The 18,887-nt window shown below is 34.6% G+C and overlaps 1 protein-coding gene and 1 pseudogene across 1 annotated transcript; both read left to right on the forward strand.

Moving 5' to 3' along the window:
* The first annotated feature begins 2,647 nt into the window (after positions 1-2,647).
* LOC134249838 (toll-like receptor 13) lies at positions 2,648-4,781 on the forward strand (annotated as a pseudogene).
* A 3,304-nt stretch (positions 4,782-8,085) lies between these two features.
* LOC134249821 (mucin-2-like) lies at positions 8,086-12,013 on the forward strand. The gene is made up of 5 exons (XM_062732192.1): positions 8,086-8,251; positions 8,495-8,561; positions 8,855-11,215; positions 11,337-11,383; positions 11,825-12,013. Exons 2-5 carry the CDS (start codon positions 8,501-8,503, stop codon positions 11,825-11,827), a joined length of 2,472 nt encoding a protein of 823 aa, XP_062588176.1. The 5' UTR covers positions 8,086-8,251; positions 8,495-8,500; the 3' UTR covers positions 11,828-12,013.
* The last annotated feature ends 6,874 nt before the right edge of the window (positions 12,014-18,887 follow it).

An 18,887-nucleotide genomic window follows, 5' to 3' on the forward strand; every position in this document is an offset into this window, starting at 1 on the left:
AGTTTTAACACAATGTAAACACATTATCACTTCACATAATGATTTTTTTACTTCAAGTTATGAAGTGCTGACATAATGAAAGGATGTATTTACTTCATGTAATGCAGCATTGACATGATGTTAAGATATATTTTCATCATCCCATACAAAATGGACATAACGTAAAGATATGTTCACATCACGCAATGATAAATTGACATAATAAATGCATAGCTGTATGCTATAAGGCAGTGATGGCGTTCCATATAAATGACTTTTTTTTTTAAACTACTCAGTATTTGGAAAGCTTCTAAAAATATTTTACAGAACATAAAGTCTGCAATAAATGGAATACTGAGATGCCTTCATAAAATATGACAAAATCAAATATAATATTTTCTTTCTCAGCTATACTTTGGGCACATAGATCCTAGTTATATATGATTTCAACAATGACCATTTTTACAAATCCCCAATTTCTGCATGTACGTGAATGGTCCTCCTCTCCGCTGAAAATTGCCATATTCCCTAAAAACCTTAATGTATTACTTCATTATACATTGTTTCAGTAAAGTGTACACGTTGTATTATAAATTTGACTTAAATTCAATTGTGACAGTGTTTGCTATGACAAAAAATCTAAATAATTAAAAAAATTATTTTTTCTTTAATGCAATAAAATAATCTGATATCAATTTTATTTTTGCAATGATTTCAAATTCGAATGAAAAGGCATTCACCCACGATCATCGATCCCCATTCAAAAAAAATTGCATCAACAAATTTCAGCCCTGTACAAATTGAAATCTAAAACAAAATTGCAGATTTGTCCTGTGTTCAGTTTAGCGATGTGATTTCATAAGCTCAACTTGTAAAATAAAAAAAAATAATTACCAGTTATTAAAAAAAAAGATATATAAATGAAATTAATTCTTTAAAAAATTGATGAAATACCTTGCATAGCAATAACTTTTTAAACCACCCCCCCCCCATCTCATTTTTTTTTCAAGCACACAATTAAAAAGCTATTAGGAGGTATTTAGCTTTTGTCATAATACAGAATTGCTTTAGTTTAATTTGGTTTTTAATATAACATATATGATTTTATTGAGGCCAAGATAAAATTAAAGTTTGTTTGGAATTGCCCCCTCCTGAAAAAATTTTATTGACCAAAAGTAAGAAGATATTTTTTTTATTTAATCATTTTTTTTTGGGGGGGGGGCATTACATGTATCACATACACCATACAAAACACTTAAATATTGTGTCAGATCTATGTAAAATTAGGTTTTTTTTAGTTGATTGTAGATACTTTTTTAAAAAGTCAGAAAATGTAGTGACTGTTTACTGAGATTATTATCAAAAGTTTAAAATTTACCTTTAATTAAAAAAAACTATTTCCCTCCCTCCTGTGTCCGAAACCCATTACGCAGCAATTCCAAACAAACATTTTTTTAAGGATGGCCTGACAGATGGTTTATATAATTTTCATCAACATCTGATTTTAATCAGATTGATAATATGCCTATACTATAAATTAGTGATATAATTAGAACCATGTCATTATTTATGCTTTGGGTGTTTTAAAGTTATCTTTATAATAAATAGTCATGCCCTATTATTAATAAACTCATACAAAATATGTGCAACTTTCAATGTATGTGATAAATATTTCATTGGAACTTGCCTAGTGCTTATTATTGCCATGTATATTTCTTCATCACAACCTTATTATTATTAGCACTGAAGTCCATTTGATACTTACTTTGTTTTTAAACACTTTTTTCAATGATGCAGCTCTTGTTGTCACATAGGCAGGAATTTCATAGGATGCAATCCATTTTTAAGTTTATCACATCTATACATAAACATGTATATTTCTCAGACACACTAAAGCCTGAACAATCATTTAACTAAGGGTAATGTTGAATACTTCACAGGTTGGATTAAAACCCCTGAAAATATCCAAAGCACACAGTATTTACCCCTCAAAGTCGCTTTCTGCTGTGTACTTTTACTTTCATTTTCAACGATTAAAGCAAAAGATTTCCGAAAAGGGAAATAACTCTTGACAAAAAATTTGTGTCAATTTAGAGATTTTTACAAACTTCACAATCAATTTATTTTCTTAAAGTAAATATTACCTCTCCAGTTTTTTCATATGTTCTTCATTATTGTACAAAGTGAAATTCAGAGCATCAGAATATTCCATCAGTGCCTGCGTTTTTTGTGTACATTGTTATGTTCAACCCCCCTTTTTTAAGGCAATTTTTTATGTTATTTTGCATTTAACGGCAGGTCCAAAAAAATTTTTCAAGTTTTTTGTATAGAAAATACAAATTACAAATTATTTCAAAGGAAAAAATAATAATAATCACCTTTATTTCATTAAATGTAAATTAATGGGAAGAAATATCATTTTAGGTATATTCCACCTATGTGCAAAAACAGGTAACCTGGTTGCCATGGAAACAAGACCAATTGATCACTTTTAATAATATTTTTGTAAACAGGGCTTATAATGTAATTATTTCACCAAGTTTCAGCAAAATCCGTGATTTTCAATTTCCAGCCCATTTTGATGCTTACAGAGAATGACTCTTAAAAATTCAATCCGGACAAATTAAAACTAAAATTCTTTTAGGAGAAAAAAATCTGAATCTTTTTAAAAACTAATGCAAGGATTTCCTATAAAATGAGCCTGAGAAGAATACTGCTGTAGTGTGTTTTTCTTGTGGGACTTGTCGCTGTTTTAGCTCGCTGTGGGGACGGGTATTGTGCGTGTTCTAAGGAAAAGAGAAGTGCTACGTGTTCTCACCTAAGCTATTTCCCTGTCTTACCTCTGTACATCAAACAACTTTTTTTACTTGGGAAACTATCTACCCAACATCAATCGAAACATGCTCGTAAATTTGACCAAAATCAAATTGGAGAAGCTTTTTCTTTATAATAATGGATTATTGAAAATAGATAAGGATACATTTGAAGACTTGAAATATCTAGTGAGGCTTGAAATTTCTCATGAAAATTTGCTTGAAAGCAATGTTGTTGCAAAAGCTCTATATCATGTTAATGGCATGGTTGAAAGATTGGCATTGGCGTACAATAAATGGAATACTATTCCTACCTATATGTTTGATGGACTTGAAAATTCCAACGTTTCATTTATAAGTTTATCGCATAACAACTTGCATTCATTTAATGGTACTCGACTTCTCCAACGAATTCCTTACGTCAAAAACCTATATTTGAGTGGAAACCCAATTCGTCAAAGTCATATTGATTTGAACAACATGGCCTATATGATCGAATTAAGTCTTGAAGGTACATACCTACAGAGAGTCCTAATTTCTGCAATAATCAAGGAAGGAGTCTTTTGCCACGATTGCAAACTCTCTACATGGGCCAAACATCACTGAGAGCCGTCTTCATGAAAGATTTTACCTGTTTGCCAAATCTTCGGAAATTATCTCTTGTGTTTGCAAACATTAAAATTATTCCAAACAACACCTTTGCTGCCTTGCCAATGCTTGAAACCCTCTTTCTAGTGGGTCTCACTAGACTACGAAGAATCGATTATCTTGCTTTAAACTCGACTTCCTTGCAGACCCTGTATTTCAGTTCTAAATTGTATAACTTTGATGAAAAAGGAAGATATAGCTATGATATGTTTAAGTTTGCTCCAAATATAAGAGACCTCGACTTCAGAAACAATAAGATTTCAAGTGGTGTAACTTTGAAGAGAATTTTGCGGTTCTCTGTCAGACTGGAAGTACTTAACCTCGGGGGTTGTGGATTAAAAGACCTTGCGCCTGGTACTTTTGACACAATTTTAAAAATTCGTATAATAAAAATGCAAAATAACAATTTACTTGGATGGAATCGGACCATATTTAACAAATTAACACATCTACAAGAACTGGACATCTCTGGAAACAACATCGCCGTGGTCAATCGCTCCTCTCTCGAGTTCACAAGAAAAACAAGACTACGAGAGATCGACTTGTCCAACAACCCGTTCTCATGTTCCTGTCAACTTCTCTGGTTCCGGGACTGGTTAAAATCCACGAAAAATGTAACAGTGGCCCAGTATCCCCAGCGATATGTTTGTGAATCACCATCTGCCTGGAACAAGAAATTATTGGTCTCTTTTAATTATACCACCGTGGACTGTAGAGAGGTAAACCCCTGGGTATGGATCGGCAGTCTTCTAGGCTCTGTCTTTTTCCTTTGTATTATGTTGATTATCCTTATATACTGGCATCTTCCGACTGTCAGAAATATCATCTATTTGATTCAGTTACGTAGGAAAGGTTATGTAAGAATTATCAACTGATTATCTGTTCGATTGCTACATAATAAGTTGTGACTCTGATGAGAGTTGGGTGTTCCACACACTGGTGCCTAAATTGGAGGGAGAGCTTTTCTATAGTCTTTGTAAACCTTCACGAGATTTTGACGTAGGCGTTGACATCGTCGGCCAGATCATTGAGAAAATGCAGGAAAGTAAGAAAATCATTTTGGTTATGTCCAACGAGTTTGCGCAGGACGAATGGTGTCAGTTCGAGGTTGCAAAAGCACAGGAGCTGATCCGCAATCAAGGGACAGAGGCGGTAGTAATTATCATGTTGAGTGATATTGATAACAAACATATGACGTCCACCATCAAAGAAATGCTACGTGGAAATTCTTCTGCAACGTGGGTACCTGGAAGAATTCTCAAACAGCTCTTCTGGAGCATAGTTTTGACAGCCATAGAAAAGCCCTTTGGAAATCCCCCTATTGCCGTTTTATGACAAAAGTGTGCTTGAAAGCTAAACTAGCTTTACTTAAATATTTACTTCATAGTGCTGTTTTATATATTCCAAGGCCGTAACTACCATTGTGGCAAGTGAGGCAAATGCCTCACTAAATTTTTAGAGTTTTCTTAAATGTGAAAAAGTATTACATTGAAACTTATGGATTACTAGTATGTGTGTCTTCATGTTAAATTAATATTTTCAACTTTTGTTTCAGTTTCTGTAAATCGTTCATATCTCATCAGGTGCCTCATTTTCATTTGGAACGCATGTAAAATATAATTCAAAATGTTTGTTTTGTAAATTGTTTGATTGTTTAACATCCCTTCCAGAGACATAAAAAATATATCTCTGTCCCTGCTAAGACTTTTTCATTAATATTGAGACACCAGTACTTTCCGGTGGAGGGCTGCAAGTTTTGAATTTATACATGTACAGTGGACCCTCATATATCCCGATGCTTCAGTATCCAGACGATTTTTTATCGGAACGTAATTTTTTAACGTTGTTTTGTTCTAATTAACTGGTAATTCTGGTATCCGGACGCTTCACATATCCGGACAAATTGACTAGGAATCAAAGCGTCCGGATAAATGAGGTTCCACTGTACTGGGCTTTCAGGGTCACTGAAGATGATTGAACAGTGAGAGATGTTTTTGTGCCATCATACTGTGACATAGGACCTAGCTTTTTACGGTCTCGACTGAAGAACTGGTCTCAACATCCCGCAGTGGGATTCGAACCCGCAATGTTAGGATCAACTCCTTAGTTTTCGACTCTAGAGCATACCCTCTAACAAAACGTAAAAACTTTCTAAGATTAAATCTTTTATTTTCTAATATCCAGGTCTCAGGACCCCCCTCTCCTGGAACCCCCCATCACTGGACATCACGTACTACCCTTGCCCCATCTGGGACTAGTAATGCCCAGAACCCTTGCCTCACTAAAAATGTGAGCCTAGTTACGGCCTTGTATTCGTTATTGCAGCCCGGAGGACCGGGCTGCTCTATACATGTAAGTTTAAGTGTTGGTGTATGGGGATTGGGGCGGGAGTAGTTATTCAGAATTAAAGGTTTTCTAAACATTGGAAAGATTGTTAATCAGATTGTTCTTTCCTTGATAAATTAGGAGATACATAATATATTTACTTCCATAAAGTGAATCTGTAAAAATATATATGTTTTTCATATTTAATATATAAAGTTGCTTATCATTTACTATAGAAAAAATGACAGGTCCCTTTTTTTAGAACATCGAATTTTACTTCTCGCATAAAAACGTACTCTGCACAGTTCGCGTTTTATATTCGGAAATTGAAAATTAAAATACATTTTTGAATATAGTTGATGCATGTGTCTAACTTCAATTTATATTTTATGCAACTAACATTTACTTGAGGAATTGATCAAGTTTTAAATGGTACCGTTTTTGTTTGATTTTTTATCCGACTATGAGTTTTCAAAATGTTCTCCACTATCGTCTCCATCAATTAGACGCATGACTTTTCACACATATCTAAGCGGTTTGATGAAGAAGACTTATTTCCATTGTTTACTTTATATATTTCCCGGGCGACAATTGATGGTTGCATCAATGTTTTCTTGTAACTTGTTGAAATATGGAAGTAAAACACATTTCACATTCAGCTTAAGATATTCCTTCAGAGATAAATTAAGAATTTAAGAGTGTGTTTACAGAAATGAAAGAAATGTTATATGTATGATATTGTAGGGAAAAAATGAAAATAAATGTTATTTGAACAGTTTAACTTTTGCATTTCTCTGAAACGTAGATGACTGCGATTATGGAGAAGGGAAGGGGTATACAATATGATTCGGAGTAAGATGCGTTGACTAGTAAAAATCATGAAAGAAACACGGGTCAGTATATATTACAAAGTAAACGGAAGTATTTCGAAACACAGAAACAAACGAAGTCATTCTTTTGATACCTTTACTTTTTGTAGGATCTTGATATACAATACTAGGACCGCGCAGATGTAGCGTCAGGATAAAATACTTACCAAATTAAAAAAATACAAATGATCATGCCACACAGCCTTATTTCCTCAGTGTTCTTACTATGACATTCGTACACTTCTTGAATTGCCTGTTTTGCAAAAAATATGCTAAAAATACAAGGAAATTAAAGCTGGTGAATATGTATATAAATGCATATTTAATTATTTCAAAATGGAATTTGGGGAACTTCTGAAAAGTAATTTGGGGAATTTCTGGGACGTTAGATCTTAGCCAAACATTATAAAAATCAGAGAATTTGTCCGATTTAAGTCTAGTAATGTTCTGGTAAATTGGTGAAGTATTGTGTCCCTCTGTTCTATTACGGTAGATTTTAATTATCATTATTTTTAAAACAAAGAATGAACCAAGAAATTACTAAATTCATTTGAATAGCAAATAGTTTCACCGAGCGCAATTGATATTACGGTTTACTTTCACTTTCCTATTTTCCACGAGTCGAGAACCTGAAACATGTTTGGTTATACTTAGTTTCAATATGCTATGAATTCACACTATATTTGATTTATTTATTTATTTTAAATGTGTTTAATGGTCAATAATAACCATAGAAAATTCTTGTTTTTTAAAGAATACTAAATGTCGAGATCTTGAAAGCAAATTTAATGGTATACGAAACTGAATAAAGGAAAGCACTAAATTTACCAAAGCTTGCCACGTGCATAAGAAAATTTAAGTGTTATAATTCTAGGTTCAACCTATCCTTAATTTGATTGTGAAATTCAAATCGTGATTACTGATTGCAAATAGCGTGCACATTAGTTGTAATGAAATGAAAACAATGAAAAGAACCGCTGTTTGACAAGTCGAGAAAGTGACAACACTGACGGTTTTTTCACGACAAAGTACACATATTTGCGGTTAATGAACGCGACAAACGTCTGAAGACAAATTTTATCGTTTGTTTTGTTTACTGATAAATAGATAAAATTAACACCTGTCCAAAAATCACGAAAATCTGCAATTTCCTCTTTCCGGGCCTTTTTAATCCTTGAAATACGTAAGTTGAATAAAAATAAACCTAACTGATCTTTGTTGACGGTGGTCACTGTAGACCGACAAATAAATCATACACCAGGTAAGGCCAAAAACTTCGTCATTATGCTGTCATGTCAATCTTTTTTCGTGAATGAGCATTATGACGCCGTTCACGGGGTCACGCCTCCCGGATGTGTCCTAAGACAAGTATTGGCTACTCCACTTCAATAAACCGTAATAGAAGTATGCGCTGCTAAGTTTCTGTTATTGCATCAATGATTTTGGAAACAAAAGAAGTATAAATGTGTTATAGATAATTTTAAAAGGAGAGTATTAAAAATGCTTTGAAACAGTTTCACAAAATTTGACAGCTTATTCTCTGTACCTGGAATATCTCTTAAAGTGAATTAAAACGTGGATTTATAAAAGTTATAAGGACACATTTGTTTCAGATTGGTAAGGTATTATTTAATCATTTTTTTTTTCTAGATTTCAATTTAAAGTTTTTGAAATTTTTGAAATATTTTATTTAGAGTTTTGATATTGTCAAAATAAAAAAAATGAAGTGAATAATCTTTGTTTAAGTGATAAGAATATCAAAAGGAAGGAAGACATACTACACCATCAAACGGCACCTACATAAACGTCATGTGTTGTTTATGAACTTATTGTCAAGTGCTGGCATTTTTACTGTTGTAGGACAACATGAAGAAACTCCTGTGTGTGATAGAAGCTTTAGTGCTTGTGTCCATCATTCCTGAAACTTGTAAGCGTCATCCTTTAATTTTTATACATTATAATATAAAAACGTTATTTGGAGATACCTTTAAGTTCACGTTGTATAGAGAGATTCATTGTTCACCTTCGTGAACCCAATTAATTAGCATGACAGATAGAAAGTATAACAACTGATTTTTGTTTCCCATGGGGAATCCCCAGGGTTGAATTTACATGAAATTCCTTGATCAAATTGCCATACACTTTTCTATTTAATGAAGCAAACGAGTTGAATTTAAAGTACCTTTTTCATCATTCTAAATTAATTTTCATTTTAAATAGCTTGTTATGGAGGAGAGGAGAGCGTTTATCAACAAATTGAGAAAGCGCTTTGGCAGTTACAGATGAAGGGGGATATACACAGAGCATTAGGGAAAACAGAAGTCTGGAATTCAAACATACCAAGAAATGCCCCCCTTAACCCTCCCCGCCACGTGATACAGTTAGCTGACACACGTGTGATGGGACCTACCACGATCAAACCAACTACAAATAAGATCAAGCGGGCAGCTTTCGCTCGCAGAGCCATTGCACGCCAAGTCACTAGCCACCACACACCACCCATTTCTCAACCGCAAAATCAGGACAAAATTTCTCCCGACAGAATCTATTCTAACAAGATGAACAGAAACACAGCAAGAGGATATGGTAGTTCACTGACAAAACTTATAGCGAAAAAGATTAAATTCAGCCCTCCTCCTGAACCTAAACTTTCTTCTGAACAAAACATCGATAGAATTTTGGGACAAATATCCCAAAATAGAAACAGCAATATACCAAAGAATTTCATTCCATTTCCTTCACCACCTAACATTAATATCCCCAAAATTATAAGCACGCCACAACCAGTGGTTAAAAACAGTTTCAAACCATCACAATCAGCTTTTGCCAGGAAAGGAAATAGAATTCCTGTCATTGTGATCCAGCAAACCAAAAAATCGGATCTACCATCCCCAACTTTTTCTATCGTCGCTCCAAGTTTGGGACGATCACCTTCATCCTTCCGATTCAGCAACAAAGAAGTTTCTAACAATCAATTGAATGACAAAAACGTCTTTGAAGACACACCCGGCTTTGGAAATGAATTCAAGGATTTCGAAATCAATGATGTTCCTCAGATTATTGTTGAAAAGACACCAACAACGTCAAGCTCTATTATTGTCAAAGAGCAAGACATTGCTCAAAAGAGTAGTCAGAAATCTTTGGTGAATACAAAATCAGCTATCAGGCCTCCCCCACCTGTTAATATTCCAAACAAATTTATAACACAAACAGTATCAACAGGACAGCCAACAATTTCAACAGAAGGACCAAGTAAAACACAAAGCATTGGTGCAAACCAAGACCAAAGCCATTCACTGAGCAAAGTTAAACAAGCTTCAATTGCAAAGGACATTGAAATTTCTATGGATACGCCAGTCTCCAGATCAGATATTGCAATAAAAGATACTCCCCTGAAAAGTCTACAATCTAGACCTAACGTTCAGGCAGCAGGGATTATAAAACAAGAAATAGAAAAGCCACAAATCCAAGTCGTACAAGTCCAACAGTTAAGACCTATTTCAGTCTCTCAAGCTGTGAACACAAAGCCAAAACCAGTGGACATAACAAAATCCGATAAAGCAAAGGATGAAGAATTCCCAGTAGATCCATCTACTTCTCGATTCACAGACCAAACAACAAAAACAACAACGACAACAACAACAACAGTAAAACCAGTCAAAGTGAGCATCTCCAGTGGTCCATCTCAAGGACTTCGACAAGGGAGTAGAGGTATATCCAGAGGATCTTTCAGGGGCATTCGTCCTAACGGTAGAGGCGTGCGGCCGATCGGTAGAGAAGTCCCAGTGTCGAGGGGATCTACACGAGGCAGACAACCCACCGGACCAGGGAGATCAGTTCCAGTCAGATCGATAAATATCCCCACAACGCCGTCATCTGTGTCGGAAAATAAAATACACATACTTGAGACCCCGGCTGAAATTATTCCAGTAGACGTAACAGATTCTCCAAGTGAACTAACAACAGGTCTCATAACAAATCCAACGACGACAACAGCGAAACCTATTACAGAAATTAAGTCAAAAGATTCTTCACAGGAACCGCAAGAAGGGATGACAAGAGATTTTTCCCGAGGAAGTTTTAGGGGTATTCGTAAAAACAGTCGAGGAGTTCGACCGAATGGAAGTAAAGGTCCTGTTTTGAGAGGGTCTTCCAGAGGTATTCGTCGCAATATTATTGGGGTTTCGAGGAATTCTATCAATATTCCAAAACAATTATCACTACCAACGTTAGCAAAGACTGAGATAAATTCTAAATCAGTAACTACTCAAACATCGACGACACCATCAACAACTGAATCAACCACGCGACAACCTCCAGTCATGGAAACAGCACAGTTTGCAAGGAGACGTAGACCAGGACGTGTGGTAGTTAGCCGAGGTAATCCGATAGAGAGCAACAGAAACGAAAACACTCAACATGTTGTCGTTAATGAAAGAGTCCAAACAGACACAAGTGCTAATGAACCCAGTTCAACAACTACCACCACTTCCACCACCGCCTCAACAGAGCAACCACCGATAACCACCACCAGAAGTACTGCTGCCACCACCAATAGATCAAGGACACGTAGACCAGGAAGTGAGTGCTGAGATACTAGTACTTTATCTTAAATATTTTCAGCAGATTTTTTAATGATATTTGGGATCTGTAATAAACATTAGTTTATCCATTTTCAAATTGTATAATATTCTCCTTTCAGTGATGTCTCCGGAAGAAAAGAGACAAGCTTTAAGAAATTTCCAAGGAGTAAGTACTTTTTCCTACCATTGTATATCTGTTTGTTTGTTTGTCTGTCTGTCCGTAACACTTTCGTCGTAATTTTTTCCCGTAACTATTCTTTGCAGGTACATGAAATTTTAGTATACTCTTTGTTTTGGCATGCCATATAGTGGGATTAATTTTCACACGAATCCGAGCTCCTGCTTTTCCTGTTTATCTGTATGTCTGTCCTATATTCATATATATATATTCACATCAGAGCGGGGGTATAGATATGTCTAAGAGACTCCTTTTGGTATATGAATTTGTAACATAATGAATTTTATCCCTGCATTTGTTACGACAGGTGATCATTCTTCAGTTAAAATATATGCATGTGACGTCAATTGCAACATAGATAGTCCATGTGAAATAAGAAATGTGAGGAGTTCGAAAATGCAAATTAATAAATTTTTTTTCTATTTACAGTAAAGGATAAAACCCCAATCTCTTAAAGTGGATACAGAAATCCAGCTTTGACACAAAGCCATGCTGTGCAATATGTACTTCACCAGGAAAATACACCAGAGCGAGGCCAGAATGTTCGCCATGATGACTGTTTCGTATCAATCAACAGTAGATTGTCTCACCAATATTTTCAACTTATTTACCGCACATGTTCACTTTTTTTTTAATAAAACTGAGTTTTCTCAGAGACAACATGCAATATGTACTTCACCAGGAAATACACCAGAGCGAAACCATGATGACCTATTCGTGTCAATCAATAACTTATATTGTCTCACGTATATTTTTAACTTATTTATCGCACATGTTCACTTTTGATAATAAAACTGAGTTTTCTCAGAGACAACCTGTATGTGATTTTTCGAGGTGACGTAAGTCAGCCTCGATAGCTGCTCTATAGCTTCAATGGCGGAATCCTGTGATCACTACCATTTGCATTTTCTTATTGATCTCCGCTCTTTTGGACAATTCAGTACTCTTGTTGTTAAAAAATGATACCTTAGAAGGCAAGGATCAAATCAGAGATATGTTGCTAATATGAAACAATAGCACTTGCAAGATTGATTGGAAATATTAAAACGTTAATTTTTAGCAGTTCTCTAAGAAATATAGTCCTCTGATTATACATATATTGAAATCAGAATTTCAGTCACAAAACAAGATCTACAATGTATTTAATGCGATTTCCAAGCAACAAGTAGTGTTTTTATAGATTTAAAAATACTAAATACAAGTTCCTCTGTGGGAATAAGAATATGAAGAATTGAAGTATCCCTACGCACCGAACTATTTTAGCGAGGGTAAAATGTAAATAACTGGCTACCGCAGAGATCGTGACGTACATGTATGTGTATTGAACGTCAATCGCAGGCAAGGGAGAGAACAGAACAGTATATACTAAAACAAAACAGAAACAGGCGTTCTGCTTGAATTGAAACATGCAATTGAATGAATTTGGGGTTAACATAGAGGCGTCTGAGGCGCAATAGTCCCTACTGAGCTCCAAAATTCACCGTAACTTATTACAAAAGCGAAGGTATTTTCGCACTTTATGGTAAATATCACAAAGGCGAAGTTATTTTCACCCCTCTGTTTTTGTAATTCATTAAAAAATTTATTTAGAACGTAAAAATATCGGCCCTATTTTTTAAATCTCTTTGGTGTTATCACTGTCGAAAGCTCAGGTGAATAATAGCAGGGCACTTGTACCTTTTTCGTTGCATGCTAATGACCATTTTATCGAATACTCGGTCGGAACTCCTCTAGCATTTAAGATTCCGCATATGAAAAATTACGTTGTTAGAAGTCATCTGTCGATGTCATAGCATGATTCAATCATTTCTATTTTTAATTCATAAAGAGAGAAATAATTAGATCTATAAAGAATTTGAAAATGAACTTTAAAGAGGATGTAACAAAGTCTATCAGTTGAAACTTTAGAATGATAATAACGAACAATTTGTTTTCAAGCTATAGACATTTATAAAAAAGATGCTATTGATTTAACTGGAAAATATCAAATAATATATATTTTTAACTATATGATACCTTACATATGTATGCTAAGTTTTTTAATTTGATAGTAATAATGTATTTTAAACCTTAAAGCTAATAATACTGATAGATTTAGAATTGATGGACGATCCAATCACTAAAGTAAAATCACGAATCCCATATTCTTCTATTTGGGAAGTCAAATTTTAAAATGCGGTATTTATATATTTCTTCAAAATGTCAAAATAGGCCTGCTTTTGGCAAAAAAAAAAATTAAAGAGAGGCTAGGTTTTTTTATTGTATTAAATGCTAAGCTGCATCGATGATAAATGTTGTCTCCTGGCTCCGGCGCACTTTTGATCCTAATTTCCCTTTTACCTAATGAATTACTAGTATTTATGTAAAAGTGAGAATGAGATCAAGAGTGAGCTCATCTATAGCCTATAAGTTGTATGGCCCCAGAGTCTGCATACAACAATTTCAAAAATATATGACACATTATTTTCTTTTTTATACATTCATATATGTATGGCAAAGATTCTTGTTAGCATTTCTATATTTGTATAACTGAGCATTGCCCAACCCTCTAAATCCGTCACTATACCCTTACTCCATCACTTTCCGGGAACTCCGTGCAATTTGTAAACGAAAGCGATTGTAACGTAATTTATACATGCTGAAAATCTACAATAACATTCAAAGCTACTACAACAAGTAAGTGAAAAAAGCGTCTAAACAAATATACGCTAATTTAATTATAGGTATCATTTTTTATGTGAAATCAGTGAGCATCTTTCCCCTATATATGTGCTCTTCCATCGAAACTGCATTAACATGGTCATTTTTACCTGTCAGTCATTTTTATGAAGGTCTATTACAAAGGTTCAACATGACTACATTTTTACATATAAAATATGTCATAAAAACGTTATTTGTGTACATTGCTGATGCCTTTATAAAAATGTAATTTAATACTATTTGAAATCTTTAAAACAATTTTTCATGTTTAGAATTTAAGAAAAAGGTATGAAAAGTTTAACTAGGGTGTATGTGAAGGGGGGTCTTTAATATGTTGGCATATTGTAGAGGACCCTGGTGAGAGAGTTAGGATACATTGGACAAAATGACACTGCCAGGATACACGTTCTATTTAGCGGTTTTATATAAGTCCAGTGTCTGCACTTTTTTGTAAATATCATTAAATATAATGTTCATCTTTATTACTGTGTAACAAGAAAACAAATCAAAATATAATTTGTAAAGAAATGCGAGGTGTTTTCCGCTTATGGTGACGGGTACTTAAGGATAACTAGTTCAGTTTTAATAGATCAAATAAGTTATAAGATGCATTGCCGTGTTGCTCACATTTTTCTTTCCAGTGATTTTCATTAGGGTTTCTTCTAGATTTAAATTTTTGTATGTGCCAGTTACTTGGGGACGAATTTCACATTTTACTGGACGTCACCTCGATTCAGTACTTTCAGTACTTTGATTTTTAAATAGCATCGATGAATAGAATCAATTCGCATACATCCTATTAGTTCTGTAAGTGACGATGATTGATCTATTGTGGTAACATACCGTTGTCATGCTTGCTGCATAAGGAATTGTATGTAAATAACCCTGCTTGATAGGTCATTAATTACTTATATAGAATATGTGGGATTTTTTCTAGACTAGATCAACTGCAAACACTCATTGGCTATAAAAAATATAACTTTAAAGATATGTACTCGTATAACATTGTATACAAACACATTTTATGCCCTAATAGGGGATATACCATCTTTTCCATGAAAGTCGTGGTTTTTGGCTCACCTGAGCCAAAGGCTCGCGTGAGCTTTTCTGATCACATTTTGTCCTTCCGTCCGTCTTTTTTCGACTTCTTCTCAAGAACCACTGGACCAATTTTAACCAAACTTGGTACAAAGCATCCTTGGGTAAAGGGGAGTTTGAATTTTTAGAATGAAGGGCCAAGTCCCCTCCCTAGGAGAGATAATCAGGAAAAGACAAAGATAGGGTGAGCCTTTAAAAAATCTTCTCAAGAACCATTGGGCTAGAAAAGCTGAAACTTATATGGAAGCATCCTGGGATATTGTAGATTCTAAATTGTTCAAATTATGACCCCCGGGGGAAGGGCAAGGCCACAATAGGGAATCAAAGTTTTACATAGAAATATATAGAAAAAAAACTTTAAAATCTTCTTCTCAAGAACCACTGGGCCAGAAAAGCTGAAACTTATGTGAAACTCAAAGCATCCTGGGATAGTGTAGATTCTAAATCATACAAATCGTGACCTCCGGGGGTTGGGTGGGGCCACAATAAGGAATCGAAGTTAAACATAGAACTATATAGGAAAAAGCTTTAAAAATCTTCTTCTCAAGAACAACCGTTCCAGAAAAAGTAATACTTATTTGAAAAAATCCTGGGTAGTATAGATTCTAAATTGTTTAATTCATGACCCCCTGGGGTAGGGCGGGACCATAATTTGGAATCCAAGTTTTACATTAAAATATATTATAGAAAAAACTTTTAAAATCTTCTTCTCCGGAACCACTGGGCCAGGAAAGCTGAAACTTATGTGAAAGTATCATGGGGTAGTGTAGATTTTAAATTGTCCAAATTATGACGGTCATTGACCCGTGGGGTAGGGTGGGGTGACAATAGGTATTACAAGGGGGGAATCTGGTAAAGAACAGTATGGTCAAAGTGATGTGGACAATGGGCCTATTACTTGATGTGAAAATTGTTGTTTTTTTATGCCCCCGTAATCGAAGTTTGGGGAATATTTTTTTGTTGTGTCCGTCCGTGTCTGTCTCTCTGTCTGTCGGGCTGTTTGTTTGTCCGCAAAAACTTTAACCTTGCCCATATCTTTTGATTTAGTGGAGTTATGACTTTCATATTTCACATGTATATTTCTTGTGTCATGACCTTTCTTTGGGTACTACCAAATTGACCTTAGGACCTTAACCTTGGAGTTTGACCCACTTTTCCACAAAAATTCCAAACTTTTGACCCTTTGACATTGACCCTGGAATTTGACCTACGTTTCAAAAACGTACAACTATTGAACAGGTCGTGCGCAATTTAATTCGCATTATTTTAATTCGCATTAGTTTACTTCGCATTAATTTACTGCGAATTAAACTCTCCGTGTGAACAGGGCATTAAATAGTAGTTTACAAACAAGAATCTATATTTATCAACAATAGGCGTTGTCAAGTTTATTTACCGACAGAGAATCTTAGGTTATAGACTAGCATTCGTAAACTTCAGTTTGCAACGTTAAACATTTAAGAAATAAATAACAAGTTTATAAACTTCAATTAAGAAATAAATAACAATTTTATAAACTTCAGTAGGAATTGAAGTGGGTCGGTCACGTGATCAAATAATGTGAAGGCCAAAGACCTTCTCAGAAGATTTGATCATGTACCGACCCACTTCAATTAAGAAATAAATAACAAGTTTATAAACTTCAATGGGAATTGAAGTGGGTCGGTCACGTGATCAAATCCTGTGAAGGCCGAAGGCCTTCTCAGAAGATTTGATCACGTACCGACCCACTTCAATTCCCACTGAAGTTTATAAACTTGTTATTTATTACTTATATATACATTTGAGACAGGCAATTGAATATTTTCGAATTTAAATTATTGCACTTACCGTCCGTCGTAGAATTTGAAAAATGACGCAAGGTGTAAATCGGCTTGCATGGCGGTTACGCTTCGAATTCATTAGGCTAAGGAATCTATTTCAAAGGGAATATTTTGTGAAAGGCTACTTGTGATCAGTAATAGTGAACAGATTGTTGTCTGGGAATATTTTATTCGTGAAAAATGATAATCGATGCTGAAAAGACACAAGAAACACGTCCGAAGTTTGATGATAAAAAGTTGGAGGAATTTCGGTCGCTGGAAAGGGATGGATGGATCCGATGGACTGAGACACTTGTCCGAGCCAATTAATTTGCAATTTGATCAAAAACATTCCACGGTTTCAGTAACTAAAGGCATGCTTATCGTAAAACACTAATAAACACGGAGACACTGGCGACAGCTTTACATTGAACTACGAAAACGCCGAGGTGCTTGGTAGCTGTTCATGGCATGATTGCAAAGATATTTTCCAACATATTTACACATTTATCGTGAGTAAAATTTAAAGATAAAATAAAAGTTTATTATGAAAATTTGACCAAAGGTCTATCCAAAAAATAAGGATGAACGTTAGAGACTGTGCAGCTGACAAAAGTGAAGAAAACTGTCAACAAACGCTAGGCTCCTAGTTTTCTCTATGTACACAGGTTGAATCGATAGCCCAAAAACTGTATGAATTACTTGTTTACATTTAAAATAAAATTTTATTCATTTTTATACATGAAAAGCAAGTAGAACAGGTCATTTTATAATTTATGTACCGGTAGATATTATTGCGCCGTGTGATTAGGTCACGTATTGACCTCTGACCTCTGACAAACTTCATACAGAATTCAATTGAAGATATTTTCTTTCTGTATGTTTATATAATGGAGAGATACCACAAATGTATATATTTCCCATTGAAGTTTATAAACTTGTTATTTATTACTTACATATACATTTGAGACAGACAATTGAATATTTTCGAATTTAAATTATTGCACTAACCGTCCGTCGTAGATTTTGAAAAATGACGCAAGGTGTAAATCGGCTTGCATGGCGGTTACGCTTCGAATTCATTAGGCTAAGGAATCTATTTCGAAGGGAATATTTTGTGAAAGGTTTCTTGTGATCAGTAATAGTGAACAGATTGTTTTCTTGGAATATTTTATTCGTGAAAAATGATAATCGATGCTGAAAAGACACAAGTAACACGTCCGAAGTTTGATGATAAAAAGTTGGAGGAATTTCGGTCGCTGGAAAGGGATGGATGGATCCGATGGACTGATCGAGACACTTGTCCGAGCCAATTAATTTGCAATTTGATCAAAAACATTCCACGGTTTCAATAACTAAAGGCATACTTATCGTAAAACACTGATAAACACGGAGACACTGGCGACAGCTTTACATTGAACTACGAAAACGCCGAGGTGTTTGGCAGCTGTTCATGGCATGATTGCAAAAATATTTTCCAACAGATTTACACATTTATCGTGAGTAAAATTTAAAGATAAAATAAAAGTTTATCATGAAAATTTAACCAAAGGTCTATCCAAAAAGTAAGGATGAACGTTAGAGACTGTGCAGCTGACAAAAGTGAAGAAAAATGTAAACAAACGCTAGACTCCTAGTTTTCTCTATAGATGTACACAAGTTGAATCGATAGCCCAAAAATGTATGAAATACTTGTTTACATTTAAAATAAAATAATTATCATTTTACTTGCTTATTTTATTCATTTTTATATATGAAAAGCAAGTAGAGCAGGTCATTTTATAATTTATGTACCGGTAGATCTATATTATTGCGCCGTGTGATTAGGTCACGTATTGACCTCTGACCTCTGACAAACTTCATACAGAATTGAAGATATTTTCTCTCTGTAT

This window comes from Saccostrea cucullata, unplaced genomic scaffold, assembly GCF_032062105.1.
Source record: "Saccostrea cucullata isolate Sc308-1 unplaced genomic scaffold, CSIRO_AGI_Scuc_v1 ctg160, whole genome shotgun sequence".
NCBI lineage: Eukaryota > Metazoa > Mollusca > Bivalvia > Ostreida > Ostreidae > Saccostrea > Saccostrea cuccullata.

What these genes read in the sequence shown, in the direction of transcription:
- LOC134249821 (XM_062732192.1), top strand. Translation starts at nt 8,501, where the DNA reads ATGAAGAAACTCCTGTGTGTGATAGAAGCTTTAGTGCTTGTGTCCATC. An exon ending in GTCCATCATTCCTGAAACTT is followed by an intron (nt 8,562 to 8,854) that starts GTAAGCGTCATC and finishes CATTTTAAATAG; the next exon opens with CTTGTTATGGAGGAGAGGAG. An exon ending in AAGGACACGTAGACCAGGAA is followed by an intron (nt 11,216 to 11,336) that starts GTGAGTGCTGAG and finishes TTCTCCTTTCAG; the next exon opens with TGATGTCTCCGGAAGAAAAG.